The sequence below is a fragment of the Battus philenor genome, unplaced genomic scaffold (genome assembly GCF_028537555.1).
Source record: "Battus philenor isolate CCGP_79_NKW_IND1 unplaced genomic scaffold, ilBatPhil1.0.hap1 SCAF_5, whole genome shotgun sequence".
NCBI classification, from domain to species: domain Eukaryota; kingdom Metazoa; phylum Arthropoda; class Insecta; order Lepidoptera; family Papilionidae; genus Battus; species Battus philenor.
The window spans coordinates 8,825,253-8,839,712 of record NW_027181715.1 but is presented as its reverse complement, the minus strand read 5'-3'; the positions used below and the strand labels follow the sequence as shown (position 1 = coordinate 8,839,712).

Here is a 14,460-nt window from a genome sequence, read left to right as displayed (position 1 = left end):
TATTCGCAGCTTACGATAATGATTAACGACAAAGTTTATTAATTCGATCTGCGAGGATTAGAGGCATCGTATAGTGGCAAGGGTAGGTGAAAAAAACAAACGAATTTCGCTAGGGATAGCTCGCCGGGGGATCTTTTACAGGCGTTTGGTTAAGGGCTGCCAACGTTTTGAAATTCATTCCTTTCTCAAAAATTTTAAAACTTAGTTAACTGTCACGAAATATCTTCACCAATTTTGTTTTACAACTACCTTATTAACAGAGGTTGCAAGAGAAAATTTGGTTTAAAATAAATTTCGACACCTATTGGCGGAAGAATTGGCGTAACATCTCAATCATTGTATATATATAGTACACGTTTATGTGTAATTTATTTATACAACAAATCCCCCATTTAAAAATTATACAATTTAAAATGAGATAAAAGCTTTTAATATATATTATGTACAAGTGGCAAATAGTATTTCGAAGGTTAACGTTTTATTTAAAATGTTTGGACAATGTTATCACTATTGTATGTTGAGAGGATATGAATTAAAACTAGCTAATAAAAAATACGGTACATCAGCAATTGTTTTTAATGCTATTCGACATTTCCCTGTTCTTAAAATAAACAGGAATTGTTTTAGTCCAATTCTTAATTTTTACAGATAGAACTACCATAAATTATGTTGAAATTTAGTTTATTCTATTTATCATAATAAAGAAATCGTTCCTAATCTCAGTCAGTAAAAAACTGTTATTGAATACATTGGTATTATGGACTTACACTACAAATACATATTATAAATAAAAATCTATACGTTCTGCATGTAATAACTAAAGAACCGAAATTTAAAGGCTAGTAATCACTCTATCGATGTATTCACATCATTCTCATATTCAAAGTGAACATTAAAATTAAATATGGAAACACAGAGATATAGAAACGAATAAATGTAGAGAAACTATCAATTTGCTAACTCTAGTAACAACCCTAGTAGCAAATCTCTGTGTCAACACAAAAGGGACTTCGTTCAGTGCCTCGAGGGATGTACTCGGTTTAATAAAGCATAGCTACATGTATTCAATAACATTGTCATTGCTTATAGTCTCCTTGCACTTATTTTACTGCATCACACGCCTCATTTTGTATAAGCACCAGAATGTAGCCGATTGTTCTCTGTCACAAGAAGGTTTAAGCTAGGCGTCCTTAGCGCTCAGTTACATCTAATTCAAGCAAACTGTAAATGTCACTCAAACATACATGTCACACCTTACGTCACGAAAAAAATACTAACACGACATATAAATGTTTAAAAATAAATCAAGGGTTCATCATTATTTCCGCTGTAGTACGTCCAATGCCAGATATACGCTTTACTCATATAATTCTAATACAACCGGTTGAAAACGGCCTGCACCCAATATTCCCACGACAGATCCTCGGCTTGAATTGTCTCTCAATACGCGTTTAAATTTCTGACTCAATGTCGCCTGAGTGACCCCAAATTCGACCAGGTAATATTAATTTAGTCAATTTAATACATTACCAAACTATACCATAAACAATGACAACTCGAACAAGAGATACTTCGGGTTTACAACTATCTCATTGTCTATATGCCAAACTTGCTGTTACTAGACTCATTTACTAACAGGATCTTTAATGCTATCAATAATAATATCAATAAGATCTATTCATTTACATTATTAATGACACAATGGCGCCAATATTTATATTTCTATTATATAAATCAAACATCGTAGTAAAATAAACAAAGGTTAAACGGGGTTATAAATTGATTAGAATATAACAACGTGAACGACGTGATAGCAAAGCTGACCCCAGATAACAAAATGCATTCTCGATACTATGACATCCGACAAGATTTTTAATTGGTACAATGAAATACATTTAAAAAAAGGTTAGGAAATATAAAAAAAATTAGCTGTAACGATTATATTATTCTATTATATACTTTTTAAATACATAGGTAATAATTAGTAAACGTGTAGTAAGGGACAAAATATATACAAGGATAGAGATAAGAAATCGAATAATCAACGGAAAATTCAACGGAGAAAACTCGTCAATATGTCTTTATCAATCTAATAGTAACATTGAAGATTTCGTTGTTGACATGTAATCTCCTTATCGCATACTTTCTTGAAATGTCAAATCCGATATCTTTATGCTCGGTGTCTTATCAAAATAGTACAGTAACATACAAAAATATGTTTATTTAAAATTAATTTATGTTCACAAGTACATAAGTACTTAAATACTGACTTTCCAGTTTTAAAAGTAAGGTTTTAGTTACATATTCTGTTCTTTGCGTTTATATATTTTACTATCGTAATATGAACTTTAACATGTTGTTAGTTGGGCAATTATGTAAATACCCTAAAAATGATAATATTTATTATCAGACCTTTTATACGATTCTTGAATGCTACCGATATTACCTTTACAAATAAAACCTTTAATTGTATATATAATACGTAGTAAATGTGTATATATAATACGTAGTATCGATGACAATTAAAGGTTTTACTTATTAGATGCATAAGAATCCCTCTGCTTCCTATAAATCAAATAAAAGCAAAATATGCTATAAACAAAATTTATTTATAAGTACACTTAGCAGGAACACAAAGAATTACGGTAATTTCTAGAGCCAATAAACAAAAAGTGTGTCAAAAATATAAGTTATGTTATAAATAGATGTTTAAATTTTACAAGCCTATCACTTCAAAAACATGAATCAAAGAATACTCAATCATCAAGCAGGTGAATGTCTTTTTAAATAATATGTTAATTATGCATTATGCGACCCTAATTCATTGTTAATTGGCCACATGTCTCTTTCTATAAATTATAACAGTCAAAATATTTATAATGGCGGACTGACCGTATATTTTTCATTTTTAAAAAAATATATTTAATAAATTCTGCAGAAATAAGTGAGTTAAAGCAGTGGTAGCTCAGCGGTAGAAGATTAATACTTGCGATAGTAAGTCGCAGGTTCGATTCTCGGGATACAATCTTATCTAATTTACACTGTACATTTATTACATACTTTACTACATGTAATAAGTTTCCATAGAATGAGCATAGCGTTCTCTGCGATCGCAAAACCGCCTGTCAAGCGTAGCGATTATAGTATAAAAGATCCTCATAGATGCTTTTAGGGCCGTCTATTCGCTAAAACGAGTAGTAATAAGAATTAATCAGAATTAGTTAGCGAATAGTATGATTATAACCCAACCCAAAAATGTAACTAAAAAAATGTCATAAAAATGAAATAAATCTTAATTTTGTTTCCGTATTGCCATACCGTTTTCACTATGATCTTTGTTATTTATATCATATCTACACCGTCTCTCATCCAACGACTCCTTTTTACTTCTTCTATAAACATAATAAGGGACATCTTTCTTAAAACTCAACAATAACGAGTTAATGTATAACTATAGATGCTGAGGTCAAAATATTGATTTTTAAATTAGTCTGTCTGAACTCATCACACGACCTGCTGAACAGGTTTTATTGCACATAATGTTATGTAAATGTATATATATGACAGGCAATGTTACAAGAAGCCGGTTTTATCATTAAATTATCACACGTTTTACGTTTTTTTTTTTGTAAAGGTAATGTCCAAAGACATGTTGGTATGGCGTTTAATAAACCTTACCTGGATTATTAAAGAAAGTTAATAAAAAGCAAAACAAAACCTAACGTTCTACTTTAAAAGCTACAAATATCTTTAATGATTTAAAATTAATAGAACAAGTTATCTTTATATCTGTACATATGAATTTAATCGCAGATGGCTTATGTCGAATACCTTTGTCTAATTATTATATTTTTAAATAAGACTGGACTTAATCACAGGTAAACGTTGTTTTTTTCTCTTTAATGGTTTTAGATTAATTATTTCAAGTATTCTTTCATGTACACATTTTAAAAAACCTACTTTTTTCCTACTATAGTACCTACATAAAAATGGATCAAATATTAGCGGCGTGGGTGTTTGGTATCCTTCTGTGCAGTTCGAACACCATTTCAGCAATGCCGGTTCCTCCTTTACAAATATCACCTGGAAAAGTTCCTACCAACGACTGTAAACCAATTGTAATTGCTCATCGAGGTGCCAGTGGTTATGTTCCGGAACATACTTTGGGCGCCTATGCCCTAGCTATTACAATGGGAGCCGACTACGTTGAACCAGATCTTGTGATGAGTTCTGATGGACATTTAATTGCACGACATGACAATGAACTCGGCCTCACAACGGACGTTTCGCTACATCCCGAGTTTGCTAATCGTTACAGAACACAAACAGTTGATGGAAAGAAAATGAGCGGATGGTTTACAGAGGACTTCACTCTCTCTGAACTGAAAACACTTCGGGCTGTAGAACGCATTCCCGATTCGAGACCTGGCAATGCTCGAATGAACGGTGCATTCGAAATTCCTACCTTTCAAGAAATAATCGATTTAGTGAAAAGCATGGAGATGAGCGAAAGACGTACTATAGGTATTTACCCTGAAATAAAACACGGTACTCATTTCCAAAATTTAGGCTTAGCAATGGAGCGACCTGTTGTCGAAACATTTAATAAGAATGGATATTTTGGATCCTCCTCTGCAGTTTACATTCAGTCATTCGAAGTGTCTAATTTAAAAGATCTTAAAGCCATAACGGATTTTCGTTTAATACAACTGTACAGCAGTAACCCAGATAATCAGCCTTTTGATCAATTCGTAGCCGGTACTAAACTTACATATGGTGATATGGCGACACTAAATGGCCTTCGCGAAGTCGCAACATATGCCCATGCTGTGGGGCCCGAAAAAGGATATATTATACCTCGCAATAGTGATGACACTCTAGGCAACCCCACAAGTTTCGTGAAGGACGCCCACGCAGTGGGTTTAGAAGTACACCCATATACTTTCCGTGCCGAGAACTCCTTTCTACCAGCCGAATTTCGCAGCAACAATCTTTCTGAGTCGGCCATTGGTGATTTTGTTGGAGAGTTGAAGGCTTTTATCGCAACAGGAATTGACGGACTGTTCACAGACCAACCTGACGTGCCTTTACGAATTAGAGACCAATGTTCTTTTTAATTATAGGCTTGTTAATTATTTTATTTGTAAAAAATACACTTTGCACAGTATCGACACCCTAATTAATATAACAACAACTTTTATACATTGCGTCAGAGTTTAAATTTTTCATAATTGTACAAAAAATATACTTGCTTGTGTTATGTGTTTAAGACTTTCTGTAAATAAATAAACAATAATTGATCATAAGTGAAAGGTATTCTCCAAAAAAAACTTAATTAATGTAGCATATACTTTATTTTTTGTAGCATTTAATAATGTTTGGGAAAGTTTAATAATGAATGTACGAAAAACAGAGATAAATAATTGTTTGTCCCTTTTGTTACACAACAGCCTTGAGAACATAAAATCGCTTGCCGCGGTCACGAAGTGTCTGTTTAAATGTTTTCCTGTAGCATTGCTTGTCGCATTGAATGTTCTTGCATTAACTAGCTTGTTTAAATTTATGTATTAGAGTTCCATTGTAAATATTTCGTAAATATTAAAGAGTAATAAAATCTAAATATTTTTGTTTATATCTGTACACATGAGTTTAATCTCACAAGTGTCCAGAGGCGTTCGTCATTCGAGCAATACACGTAAGTAAACGCTATTCTATCTTACTTTTTATATGTTATAGCTTGTAACCATACACAGTACTCCGATTTGCAGTGAGTCAATTCATTCATGTTTTATTATTAGTAATTTATATACGGTGGTACTATTTCCATAATTAGTTGATGTAATAAACGAATGTCTTCAAATATTTTTTTAAATTCATATTTAAAATTTTGCTAATATCACCAATAGAAGAAATATAATTTTAGCACTATTTAAATAACTTATTCCTGACTTTCAAAACTTTTTAATATTATATTGTATTATATCAGACAAAAACTATATTTTTTTAAATAAACAACTGAACGAACACTTTATGAACATTTAACTCGTAAACTATATTTTTTATATCTCTAATGCTATTGATTTGTTACATAACCTATATTATAAATTTACGATCTTATTTATATTTTGCTACAGGACAACGTAGAAATGGCAAAAGAAATATGGATATGGCAATTTTTTGTTGCTGCATTGAGTACGATAGTTTTATCTGCAGCCGCCTCCATCTCATCTCAGCAGCTAAACAAAAGAACTATCAAATGCAAACCACTCGTGATAGCTCATCGAGGCGCAAGCGGATATGTTCCTGAACATACTCTAGGTGCTTACGCCCTCGCTATCACTATGGGGGCTGACTATGTAGAACCAGACCTAGTAATGTCTCAAGATGGACATCTCATTGCGCGACATGACAATGAACTGGGGCTAACTACAGACGTTGCTCAACGACCAGAATTTGCTAACCGATCCAAGACACAAACCGTAGACGGTAAAATACTTAACGGTTGGTTCACGGAAGACTTCACCCTAGCAGAGCTAAAAACACTTAGAGTTGTTGAACGTATACCTGAAACAAGACCTGGAAACGCTAGAATGGATGGATTTTTCCAAATTCCGACATTTCAAGAAATAATTGATCTAGTTAAGAGTTTACAAATTAGCCAAAAACGTCCAATCGGTATTTATCCTGAAATAAAGCACAGTACGTATTTCCAACGTTTAAATCTATCTATGGAAAACCTTGTAGTTGAAACTTTTCATGAGAACGGTTATGATAGCGCTTCATCTCCAGTGTACATACAATCTTTCGAAGTGAATAATTTAAAATATTTAAAAACAATTACAAATCTTCGGTTATTACAACTTTACGAAAGTGATACTTCTGATCAGCCTTTCGACCAAAAGGTAGCGGGAACTGGACTAACCTATGCGGATATGGCGACTCCAGCAGGACTGAAAGAAGTAGCTACATATGCTTCTGCCGTTGGACCTGATAAAAGTTATATAATTCCGCGTAATGCCGACAATACTTTGGGTGTACCAACAAACTTTGTTCATGACGCTCACGCAGTAGGTTTAGAGGTACATCCATACACATTCCGTGCTGAGAACATTTTCCTGCCTGCGGAGTTTAGAAGTGAAGATTCATCACAAACTGCTATAGGAGACTTACATGGGGAAATCAGAGCTTTTATTGCAGCTGGAATTGATGGACTATTTGCTGATCAACCCGACAAAGCTGTTGCTACTAAAGATTGTTTATAATAGAAAAAAAATCAACATCTATTTAAATCAGAACAGAGAAATGGTTCTAAAATGAGTATAAGTATAAATTATCTTAACTTTCAAATAATGTACATCTAGTCATTATGTATTACAATTGTTCGAAATTTTAAAAATATTTGCTGATAGATAATTAACCATTTAAATTTAATTTAGTGTGTTTCAAGTATATGTTAACTATTCATATTTCATATAATTTAAAACTTTAATATATTATAATTTTAATGACTTAAATATTTTTTGTGGTTTTATTTGAGTCTCATTAATAAAAGAAACCATTGAGCTTCATAACCTGATTAAAATTCTAATGTATCACCGAATATCTCAAATTATGTTTGTAAGTACAAGTTGATTGAGCGCCTGAACCCAAACAATCACTTATCTTGTTACGTTACTACAACAAACGTGTAGCGCATTCAACTCGTGTCAAAGGTCGTGCACACACTATAATAAAATTCAAGTGTAAATTCAAGTTATGGGTGTTACATACTGGAAAACACCAATAATTACAAAGTACTGTTTAGCCGCTAAAAATAAACAGCTTCATTATATCAAAATACTTTCAAAATAATTATACATAGCTAAAACAGTTTCTAATAATGAAAATATATTTGTTTAGTGGAATGAACGTCTGAAAATAAGTTAATATCGACTAATCCAAAAAACGAAATCAAAGGGACACTTTATTTATTTAATTTTATTTATTGCTTTATTTATTTTTTGCAGTGGTAACCCAGCGGCAAAGGACTGACGTAGGATGACTGATAGTAGATCGCGAGTTCGATTTCTGGGGTACAATTTTATATAGTTCACACCTTGTGCACTAAATATGTAATTTTACCATTACTCACAAGCAAAGTTCCAGAGGATGGACAGCAGCATCCTCTGCATAAAATAATACCGCATAGCGATTGCCAACTCGCCTGCCTAGCGTAGCGATTATGGTATATCCCCTGTAGATGTCAATGGCCCATGCCTTGCTTCCACGAGCTGAACAGCTTTTATTAAAAATATTGCTCCTCACAAAAATCTCTCTTTACAAATAAAACAGCAGAGCACGATTTTAAATAACTTCAATGATTATATAATATAAACTAATCTATCTTTGATTCACTCCATCAAATCGATCCTGACACTATTACACTAACATAATTAGCTAAAACAAATTAAATAAAAAGGCTTTTATGTATTACTAAAGTTATTTAAAATATTTTATAAGGAAAATTAAACAGTTATTCAAAATATTGAAATAGTTACAAATTATAACGGTACATGCTACGAGTACCAGAAAGTGACAGAATAGATAAGCTGAATTTTAGCTATGCATAAATTTACAAATAAAGCTATATCTGAGAAATTTAATTAGGACTATTTGTTATTGATTAATAGGAGATATTTAAAAATAAGCTCGATAAACTCTATGCTTATATTATTATTAAGTTATAGCAACAAACACTGTGACATGACATTTGTCAGTTGTTACGTTTTGTCATCTGTCAATCTACATATGTCAGCCGGTCAATCGACTTGAAAAGAGCAAAAATTTTAAGCTTTAATGACAGTGTTCCATATCTCGCTACATCTAAATTGCATCAACAATATAAAATATTATGTATAATATCCATCATTATCTGATATATCTGTAATTATTGACAAAGCAATGTAAACAGTAATAAATAAGAATTACATTTCCAGACATGATAAGACAATCATTAAAATTTAGGAAAACTATAACCATCGTATGTGTTTTTTCCCTGCGTGAGTACGACTGTGTATCTAATAAATGCTTATTGCTTAAATAAGTTACATAGATTTTTTCTCAGATTAGCCTTTATTAATTAGCATGTATTGCTAACTTTCGAAGTAAAAAGTTTCAATATACATTATTCAAAAATTAACATATTATTTTACAGTGCTCTTTATTTTTCTTATTCTTAAAAAAGATAAAAATAGTATTGATAGTGAACTAAAAATGCAACACCAAAGAATAGATGATGATTTCCAGGACATAGCATATAGAGAATTTGACCAAATACCAAAGAGGGAAACGAATATCCTTGTAGATAAGGATAAACCGAAAATGCAACCAAGCAATTTAGCTGCAGAAGATACAAAACAAGAGCTTCAGGAAGCCAAAGCTCGCATTGAACATTTAGAAAAAAAAATAGCTATCCTGGAAGGAAGAATACCACAAAAGTATCCTGATGTTCAATACTTGGGATATAAAGAACGAAAACGGATTTTGGTTAGTTAGTTAAACCATATTTACTTTGTTGATCTATAGTGGTGCCAAATTATTCATTTGTTTGTCTCATTAAAATTAACATTTATAAATCCTTTGATTTATGCAACCTAATAAATCTTTATGCAAATATTCAAACAATTTTTATCACATTACATCCGAAAAATAAAATTGATAAACTTACAAAAAATTTAAAACTAATATATTTTTAAGTTAATATAAAAATTAAAGATTTAAAAAATGTCAGTGGCGTTCATAATAATATATACTTTCTGTTAAGTACACAAACAATAAATTGTCATATTTAGTATATGATTTTATTATATTGAAATCAACTTTTGTTTTATTTTTGATACAAAAATGTCTTAGGTTACAGGAGGAGCTGGATTTGTTGGTTCACATCTTGTTGATGTGCTTATGATACAAGGACATGAAGTAATTGTTGTAGATAATTTTTTCACTGGACGTAAACGTAATGTGGAACACTGGTTTGGTCACCGTAACTTTGAAATGATACATCATGACATTGTAAACCCTTTATATGTGGAGGTGAGAAAATTATGATAGTAATGTTCAGTTTTTTTTTTTACTTTTGAAGCCGAAAGGCTTTAGTGTGGGGACCTCATTAGTTCCTCTAGGCCACCCACTATAGCTACTGATGATATAATGAAGGCCACAGAAAGTTGCTAGATGCAAGCAGTGTAAGACCGACCAGACATTATGGTGAGCTTTTGGGGTGGCCTATACTATACACTGGGTGTCTATCGGCTTAAGTAAATGAATGAATGAGATATTATTAAGTTCACCTAATTGTTTGTTTATGAATAAAAAAAATTATTATTTATTTTTTCAGGCTGATGAAATTTATCATTTAGCAAGTCCTGCAAGCCCACCTCATTATATGCAAAATCCTGTCAAAACAATAAAAACGAACACACTGGGTACTATCAACATGCTAGGTAATGTATTTTATTATCTTACATTGTAGTATTTCAATTTGATAATTTTATCTCTTGATTTAAAATTGTCTTAATTAACTGTCATAATGAACAGTGAGAATGTACAATTTCAAAATATTAGAATTATAAATTAGTTTTGACCTTTTATAGGTTCAGATATCTATATTTAGCTTAACCTTAATATAAAGTGCAAAGAGCCCAGAAGTTTATTTATTTGTTAAACAGGCCTTGCTCGACGTGTTGGAGCCAAGATTTTAATAGCTAGTACCTCAGAAGTTTATGGAGATCCTATGGTGCATCCTCAACCAGAATCATACTGGGGTCATGTAAATCCAATAGGTAAGTGCAATTTAATTGATATATGATGTGTGGCAATTGATGAATGAAATATTTTGTCATAAATAAAATTTGTAATACTTGTAATTGTATTGGTGCAAGCTGTGTGAACTTTACAAATTTATAGCTTTTTATATTGCATTTATATTATACTTGCTGTCCCACTTCACAAACTAGATATACGCCTACTCTATTGCCCCTTATGGATGCAAATTCGAGGAATCTATTCTTAACTGGTCCCTATTCAATATAAAAATATTCATACCAAATTTCAAGTCTCTAAGGTTATGGTTATGTTGTTGTAGGTCCAGATATGTAATCAGATACAGTACATAGTACAAATCTCATATAAACATGTATAGATTATCAATTATTATTCACTATCTACTAATTAAACATAGTCCATTCATACAAAATTATAATTTTTACAACCATATAGGCGATTACATCAAAAGACATCTTAAGAAAATGAATAGATTGACCATATAAACACATGCACACCATTTGTATCAAAATTAAAAAAATATATGTTTCAATGATTACAGGGCCTCGAGCTTGTTACGATGAAGGCAAGAGAGTGGCTGAAACATTGGCTTATTCATATGCTAAGCAGGAAAATGTATCTGTCAGAGTGGCAAGGATATTTAACACTTATGGGCCACGGATGCATGTCTCAGATGGAAGAGTAGTGTCTAATTTTATTATGCAGGCATTACAGAATCTGACTATCACTGTAAGTTTTAAGTCTTAGTTTCATTTTAATTTAGTTATGGTAATCATTAAAAACAGTGTTTGTTAGTTATTGATAACTATTATTTTTAGGTTTATGGCAATGGCAAGCAAACCCGATCCTTCTGTTACGTGTCAGATCTGGTGGATGGGCTTTTAGCATTGATGGCATCAAGTTACTCCTTACCTGTTAATATAGGAAATCCTGTTGAACACACAATTGAAGGTATCCTCTTTATTACAGAAGCTCTCATAATTAACTTGTGAAATATATCTTTAATTATCAGAAAGGAATGTGAATCCGTTGTAGACCTATTAAAAATGTCTCTATATTAAATGTTTTAAAGAGTAACATTCCTTATAAGAAGAAGTCAATAACGGACAGTCCACACAATGTTCACAGTGGTGTTTCAGCAACAGATAATTATTACTTACAACTAAAATTGCTAATATGTTGGTTTCCAGAATTTGCTGTTATTATAAAAAATCTAGTCCCTGGATGCCGTAGCACTGTTGCAACGGGCGCGGCTGTAGAGGATGACCCGCAGCGTCGCCGGCCTGATATTACATTGGCTAAAAAACATTTGCATTGGACACCAAAGGTACAAAGGAAAATAAATACTTTATAATTATGCATTTATAATGACATTTTATTGGTATATTTTGTTTATTGCCATTAGTTTTACCGAATCGTCTTACCAGTTGTACTACTGGGGTATGACATTTTCCCCAATAATACTACTGCTAATTTAACAATAATTCATAGACTTCGCATTTGTAGACAGTAGCAATTTACGTTAAAGTAGAAAAAAAATGTAATTTTTCAAATATTCAACTTGCTAATATGCTAATTCACCTCACATTTTTTCACCAACCAAACTTCCAAAAAATGACCAATGGTCTCTGCCAACTTATATGGTAATAGCATCCACTTGGCAATATTTGCGGGAAAACGTACAGATTAGCCTTTACCATGCCATATTTATAATCAGTTTTAAATTGCTTATTATTCCAGTGAGTTTTTGGCTTTTTATTAATTGCAATAAGGTAATGTATGTTTGTGCTGTTTTATCCAAGAGGAAAGCATAGATAAGGGGTGTTATAAAAGGCATCAAATGTTCCATCACAGAAATAGTCCTCGTATTCTGTCTTAATATTTTTCGCCTCATTAGATGCAAACAATAAAATTCTTGTTCCGTTAGACGGAACCTTAATACCTACGAAATAAGGTGGTAACTTTTTAATGAGGTTATGTTATTATCAGGTATTATTACCAAAAATTTTCAAGTAAACTAATAGCCTGCTTGGGTACAAAAATACTGTATTTGTTTACTTGTATTTTACAGTCTTCCAACTGGATGTCTATCTTGTTTTGGACATAATCAGTGTGGCAAGTTGACAGATGTTATATAGTTTTAAAAACGATTTTGTTATTAATATTGACTAATCAGCCCCTTTTGATTTTATAATATAAAACACATCACCATATAACTACTCTATTTTTATAAGTCTTTAATTTATTGTGATGATAGTATATTTCAGCTCCGCCCCTTTTTAATATATTTATATCACTCATTCTACAGAATTGAAGCAAAATACTAATATCATTAATTTATTTCGAAATAATTTGATGCCAGGAAATGTTTTAATAGTTATAAATTTAAGTTCATGAAGAAGAATACACAACTTTTTCGTTCATACGTGTAATATATCTGTATTGAATGGCGTACATATTAATAAAATAATCGTCTCCAATTTAATATTGTTTTTTTTTTACTGCTAAGTTTACTGGGATTAAAATTTCTAATAGTACTACTACTGATAAGACAGATCGGTAAAACTACGATAAATAGGTGGTTTATTTATTTAACCTACTATAGACTCCCTTTTTTAATAAAATGACTTACATACTTTCAATATATTTCTAATTTATATTTAAAATAAGGTATATAACTTAATCTTTTTAAAATAGGAAATTGTTGTGTTCTGAAATCACGTACTAAGTCTCAGTCTTGGATTTATTATACAGTTTACTGTAGTTTTATTAAGTTTTCACATATAATAAGTTAAAAACGACATGGAATATGAAAATGTACATTAATTAGTAAAGGTACAATACATTACATAATTAGTAAAGATACATACATATTGTTTAATCTTAGGGAAAAGTTAACAGTTTTTTCCTTTTCAAAATAATCTCTGTAACTAATCTGAAATTAAAATAATGATTTAAAATTTTTAGATAATACACTTAACCAGTACTGTTTTAGGCTTAAGATTTAATTTTTACAAACTATTTGATGATATTTTGCTGACTAATTTGAAATTACTGCACATTCGTAAAACTTTGGCCACCTTTAAAAAAATATTTATGTGATTAAAATTATTCCATCTCTATGTAAAATTACTATAAAAATAACATGATGATAAATTAATTTATTTTTCAATGACAATAAATTTACTTTTTCAGGTTTCCTTGCAAGATGGCCTGCAAAGAACAATAGACTACTTTAAAGAGGAGCTGTCACGAACAACATTTTACAATAATCAAACCTACATCGATTTTAAAGGCAAAATATCTCACTAAAATGGTATATGTGACGAGAATCCTCTACTAATGTGATATTAGGGTTATATCATTAACAATCCACTGAAGCACTAAAAACCTTTACAGAATCTTGGAATTAATTACATGTACAAAATATATATGAAATTGATCTCTTCTTAAATGGACTTATTTGAATTAACAAAATTACAAAGAAATACAAAGTATAATTAGCTTAGTTTAAGCTATTTTATATAGTTGTTAAAAAAGTAATAGCTATTTTTATCAGACAACCTTTGGATAAAAAAAAATATTTTTTTGTATTTGATTTTGATGTTTTTGAAATCAATACAAGTATTTATGATGATG

The 14,460-nt window shown here is 31.1% G+C and overlaps 3 protein-coding genes across 8 annotated transcripts; all 3 read left to right on the top strand.

Moving 5' to 3' along the window:
* The first annotated feature begins 3,989 nt into the window (after positions 1–3,989).
* Positions 3,990–5,117, top strand: LOC137929876 (uncharacterized). The gene has a single exon (XM_068773001.1). The coding sequence runs from the start codon at positions 3,990–3,992 to the stop codon at positions 5,115–5,117; it is 1,128 nt and encodes a 375-aa protein (XP_068629102.1).
* Positions 5,118–5,581: 464 nt separating this feature from the next.
* Positions 5,582–7,514, top strand: LOC137929667 (uncharacterized). 4 transcript variants are annotated; one of them, XM_068772717.1, is made up of 2 exons: positions 5,582–5,695; positions 6,135–7,514. In XM_068772717.1, exon 2 carries the CDS (start codon positions 6,147–6,149, stop codon positions 7,260–7,262), a length of 1,116 nt encoding a protein of 371 aa, XP_068628818.1. In that variant the 5' UTR covers positions 5,582–5,695; positions 6,135–6,146; the 3' UTR covers positions 7,263–7,514. The 4 variants fall into 4 exon arrangements, with proteins under 4 accessions (XP_068628818.1, XP_068628817.1, XP_068628819.1 ...); XM_068772716.1 differs by lacking the exon at positions 5,582–5,695 and adding an exon at positions 5,705–5,767; XM_068772718.1 differs by lacking the exon at positions 5,582–5,695 and adding an exon at positions 5,801–5,838.
* Positions 7,515–8,808: 1,294 nt separating this feature from the next.
* Positions 8,809–14,456, top strand: Uxs (UDP-xylose synthase). Of its 3 annotated transcripts, none has more exons than XM_068772205.1 (9): positions 8,809–9,038; positions 9,194–9,525; positions 9,892–10,071; positions 10,376–10,481; positions 10,707–10,820; positions 11,363–11,550; positions 11,640–11,772; positions 12,012–12,148; positions 14,017–14,456. In XM_068772205.1, the coding sequence occupies exons 1-9, from the start codon at positions 8,978–8,980 to the stop codon at positions 14,131–14,133; spliced, it is 1,368 nt and encodes a 455-aa protein (XP_068628306.1). In that variant the 5' UTR covers positions 8,809–8,977; the 3' UTR covers positions 14,134–14,456. The 3 variants fall into 3 exon arrangements, with proteins under 3 accessions (XP_068628306.1, XP_068628308.1, XP_068628307.1); XM_068772207.1 differs by having other exon boundaries at positions 8,968–9,038; positions 9,286–9,525; XM_068772206.1 differs by having other exon boundaries at positions 9,026–9,042.
* Positions 14,457–14,460: the final 4 nt, after the last annotated feature.

Bases quoted from the DNA above. Each gene is read 5' to 3' on its own strand.
- LOC137929876 (XM_068773001.1), top strand. From the start codon at position 3,990: ATGGATCAAATATTAGCGGCGTGGGTGTTTGGTATCCTTCTGTGCAGT.
- Uxs (XM_068772205.1), top strand. From the start codon at position 8,978: ATGATAAGACAATCATTAAAATTTAGGAAAACTATAACCATCGTATGT. The intron at 10,482-10,706 runs GTAATGTATTTT...TTTGTTAAACAG, and splicing joins GGGTACTATCAACATGCTAG to GCCTTGCTCGACGTGTTGGA. The intron at 12,149-14,016 runs GTACAAAGGAAA...TTACTTTTTCAG, and splicing joins ATTTGCATTGGACACCAAAG to GTTTCCTTGCAAGATGGCCT.
- LOC137929667 (XM_068772717.1), top strand. From the start codon at position 6,147: ATGGCAAAAGAAATATGGATATGGCAATTTTTTGTTGCTGCATTGAGT.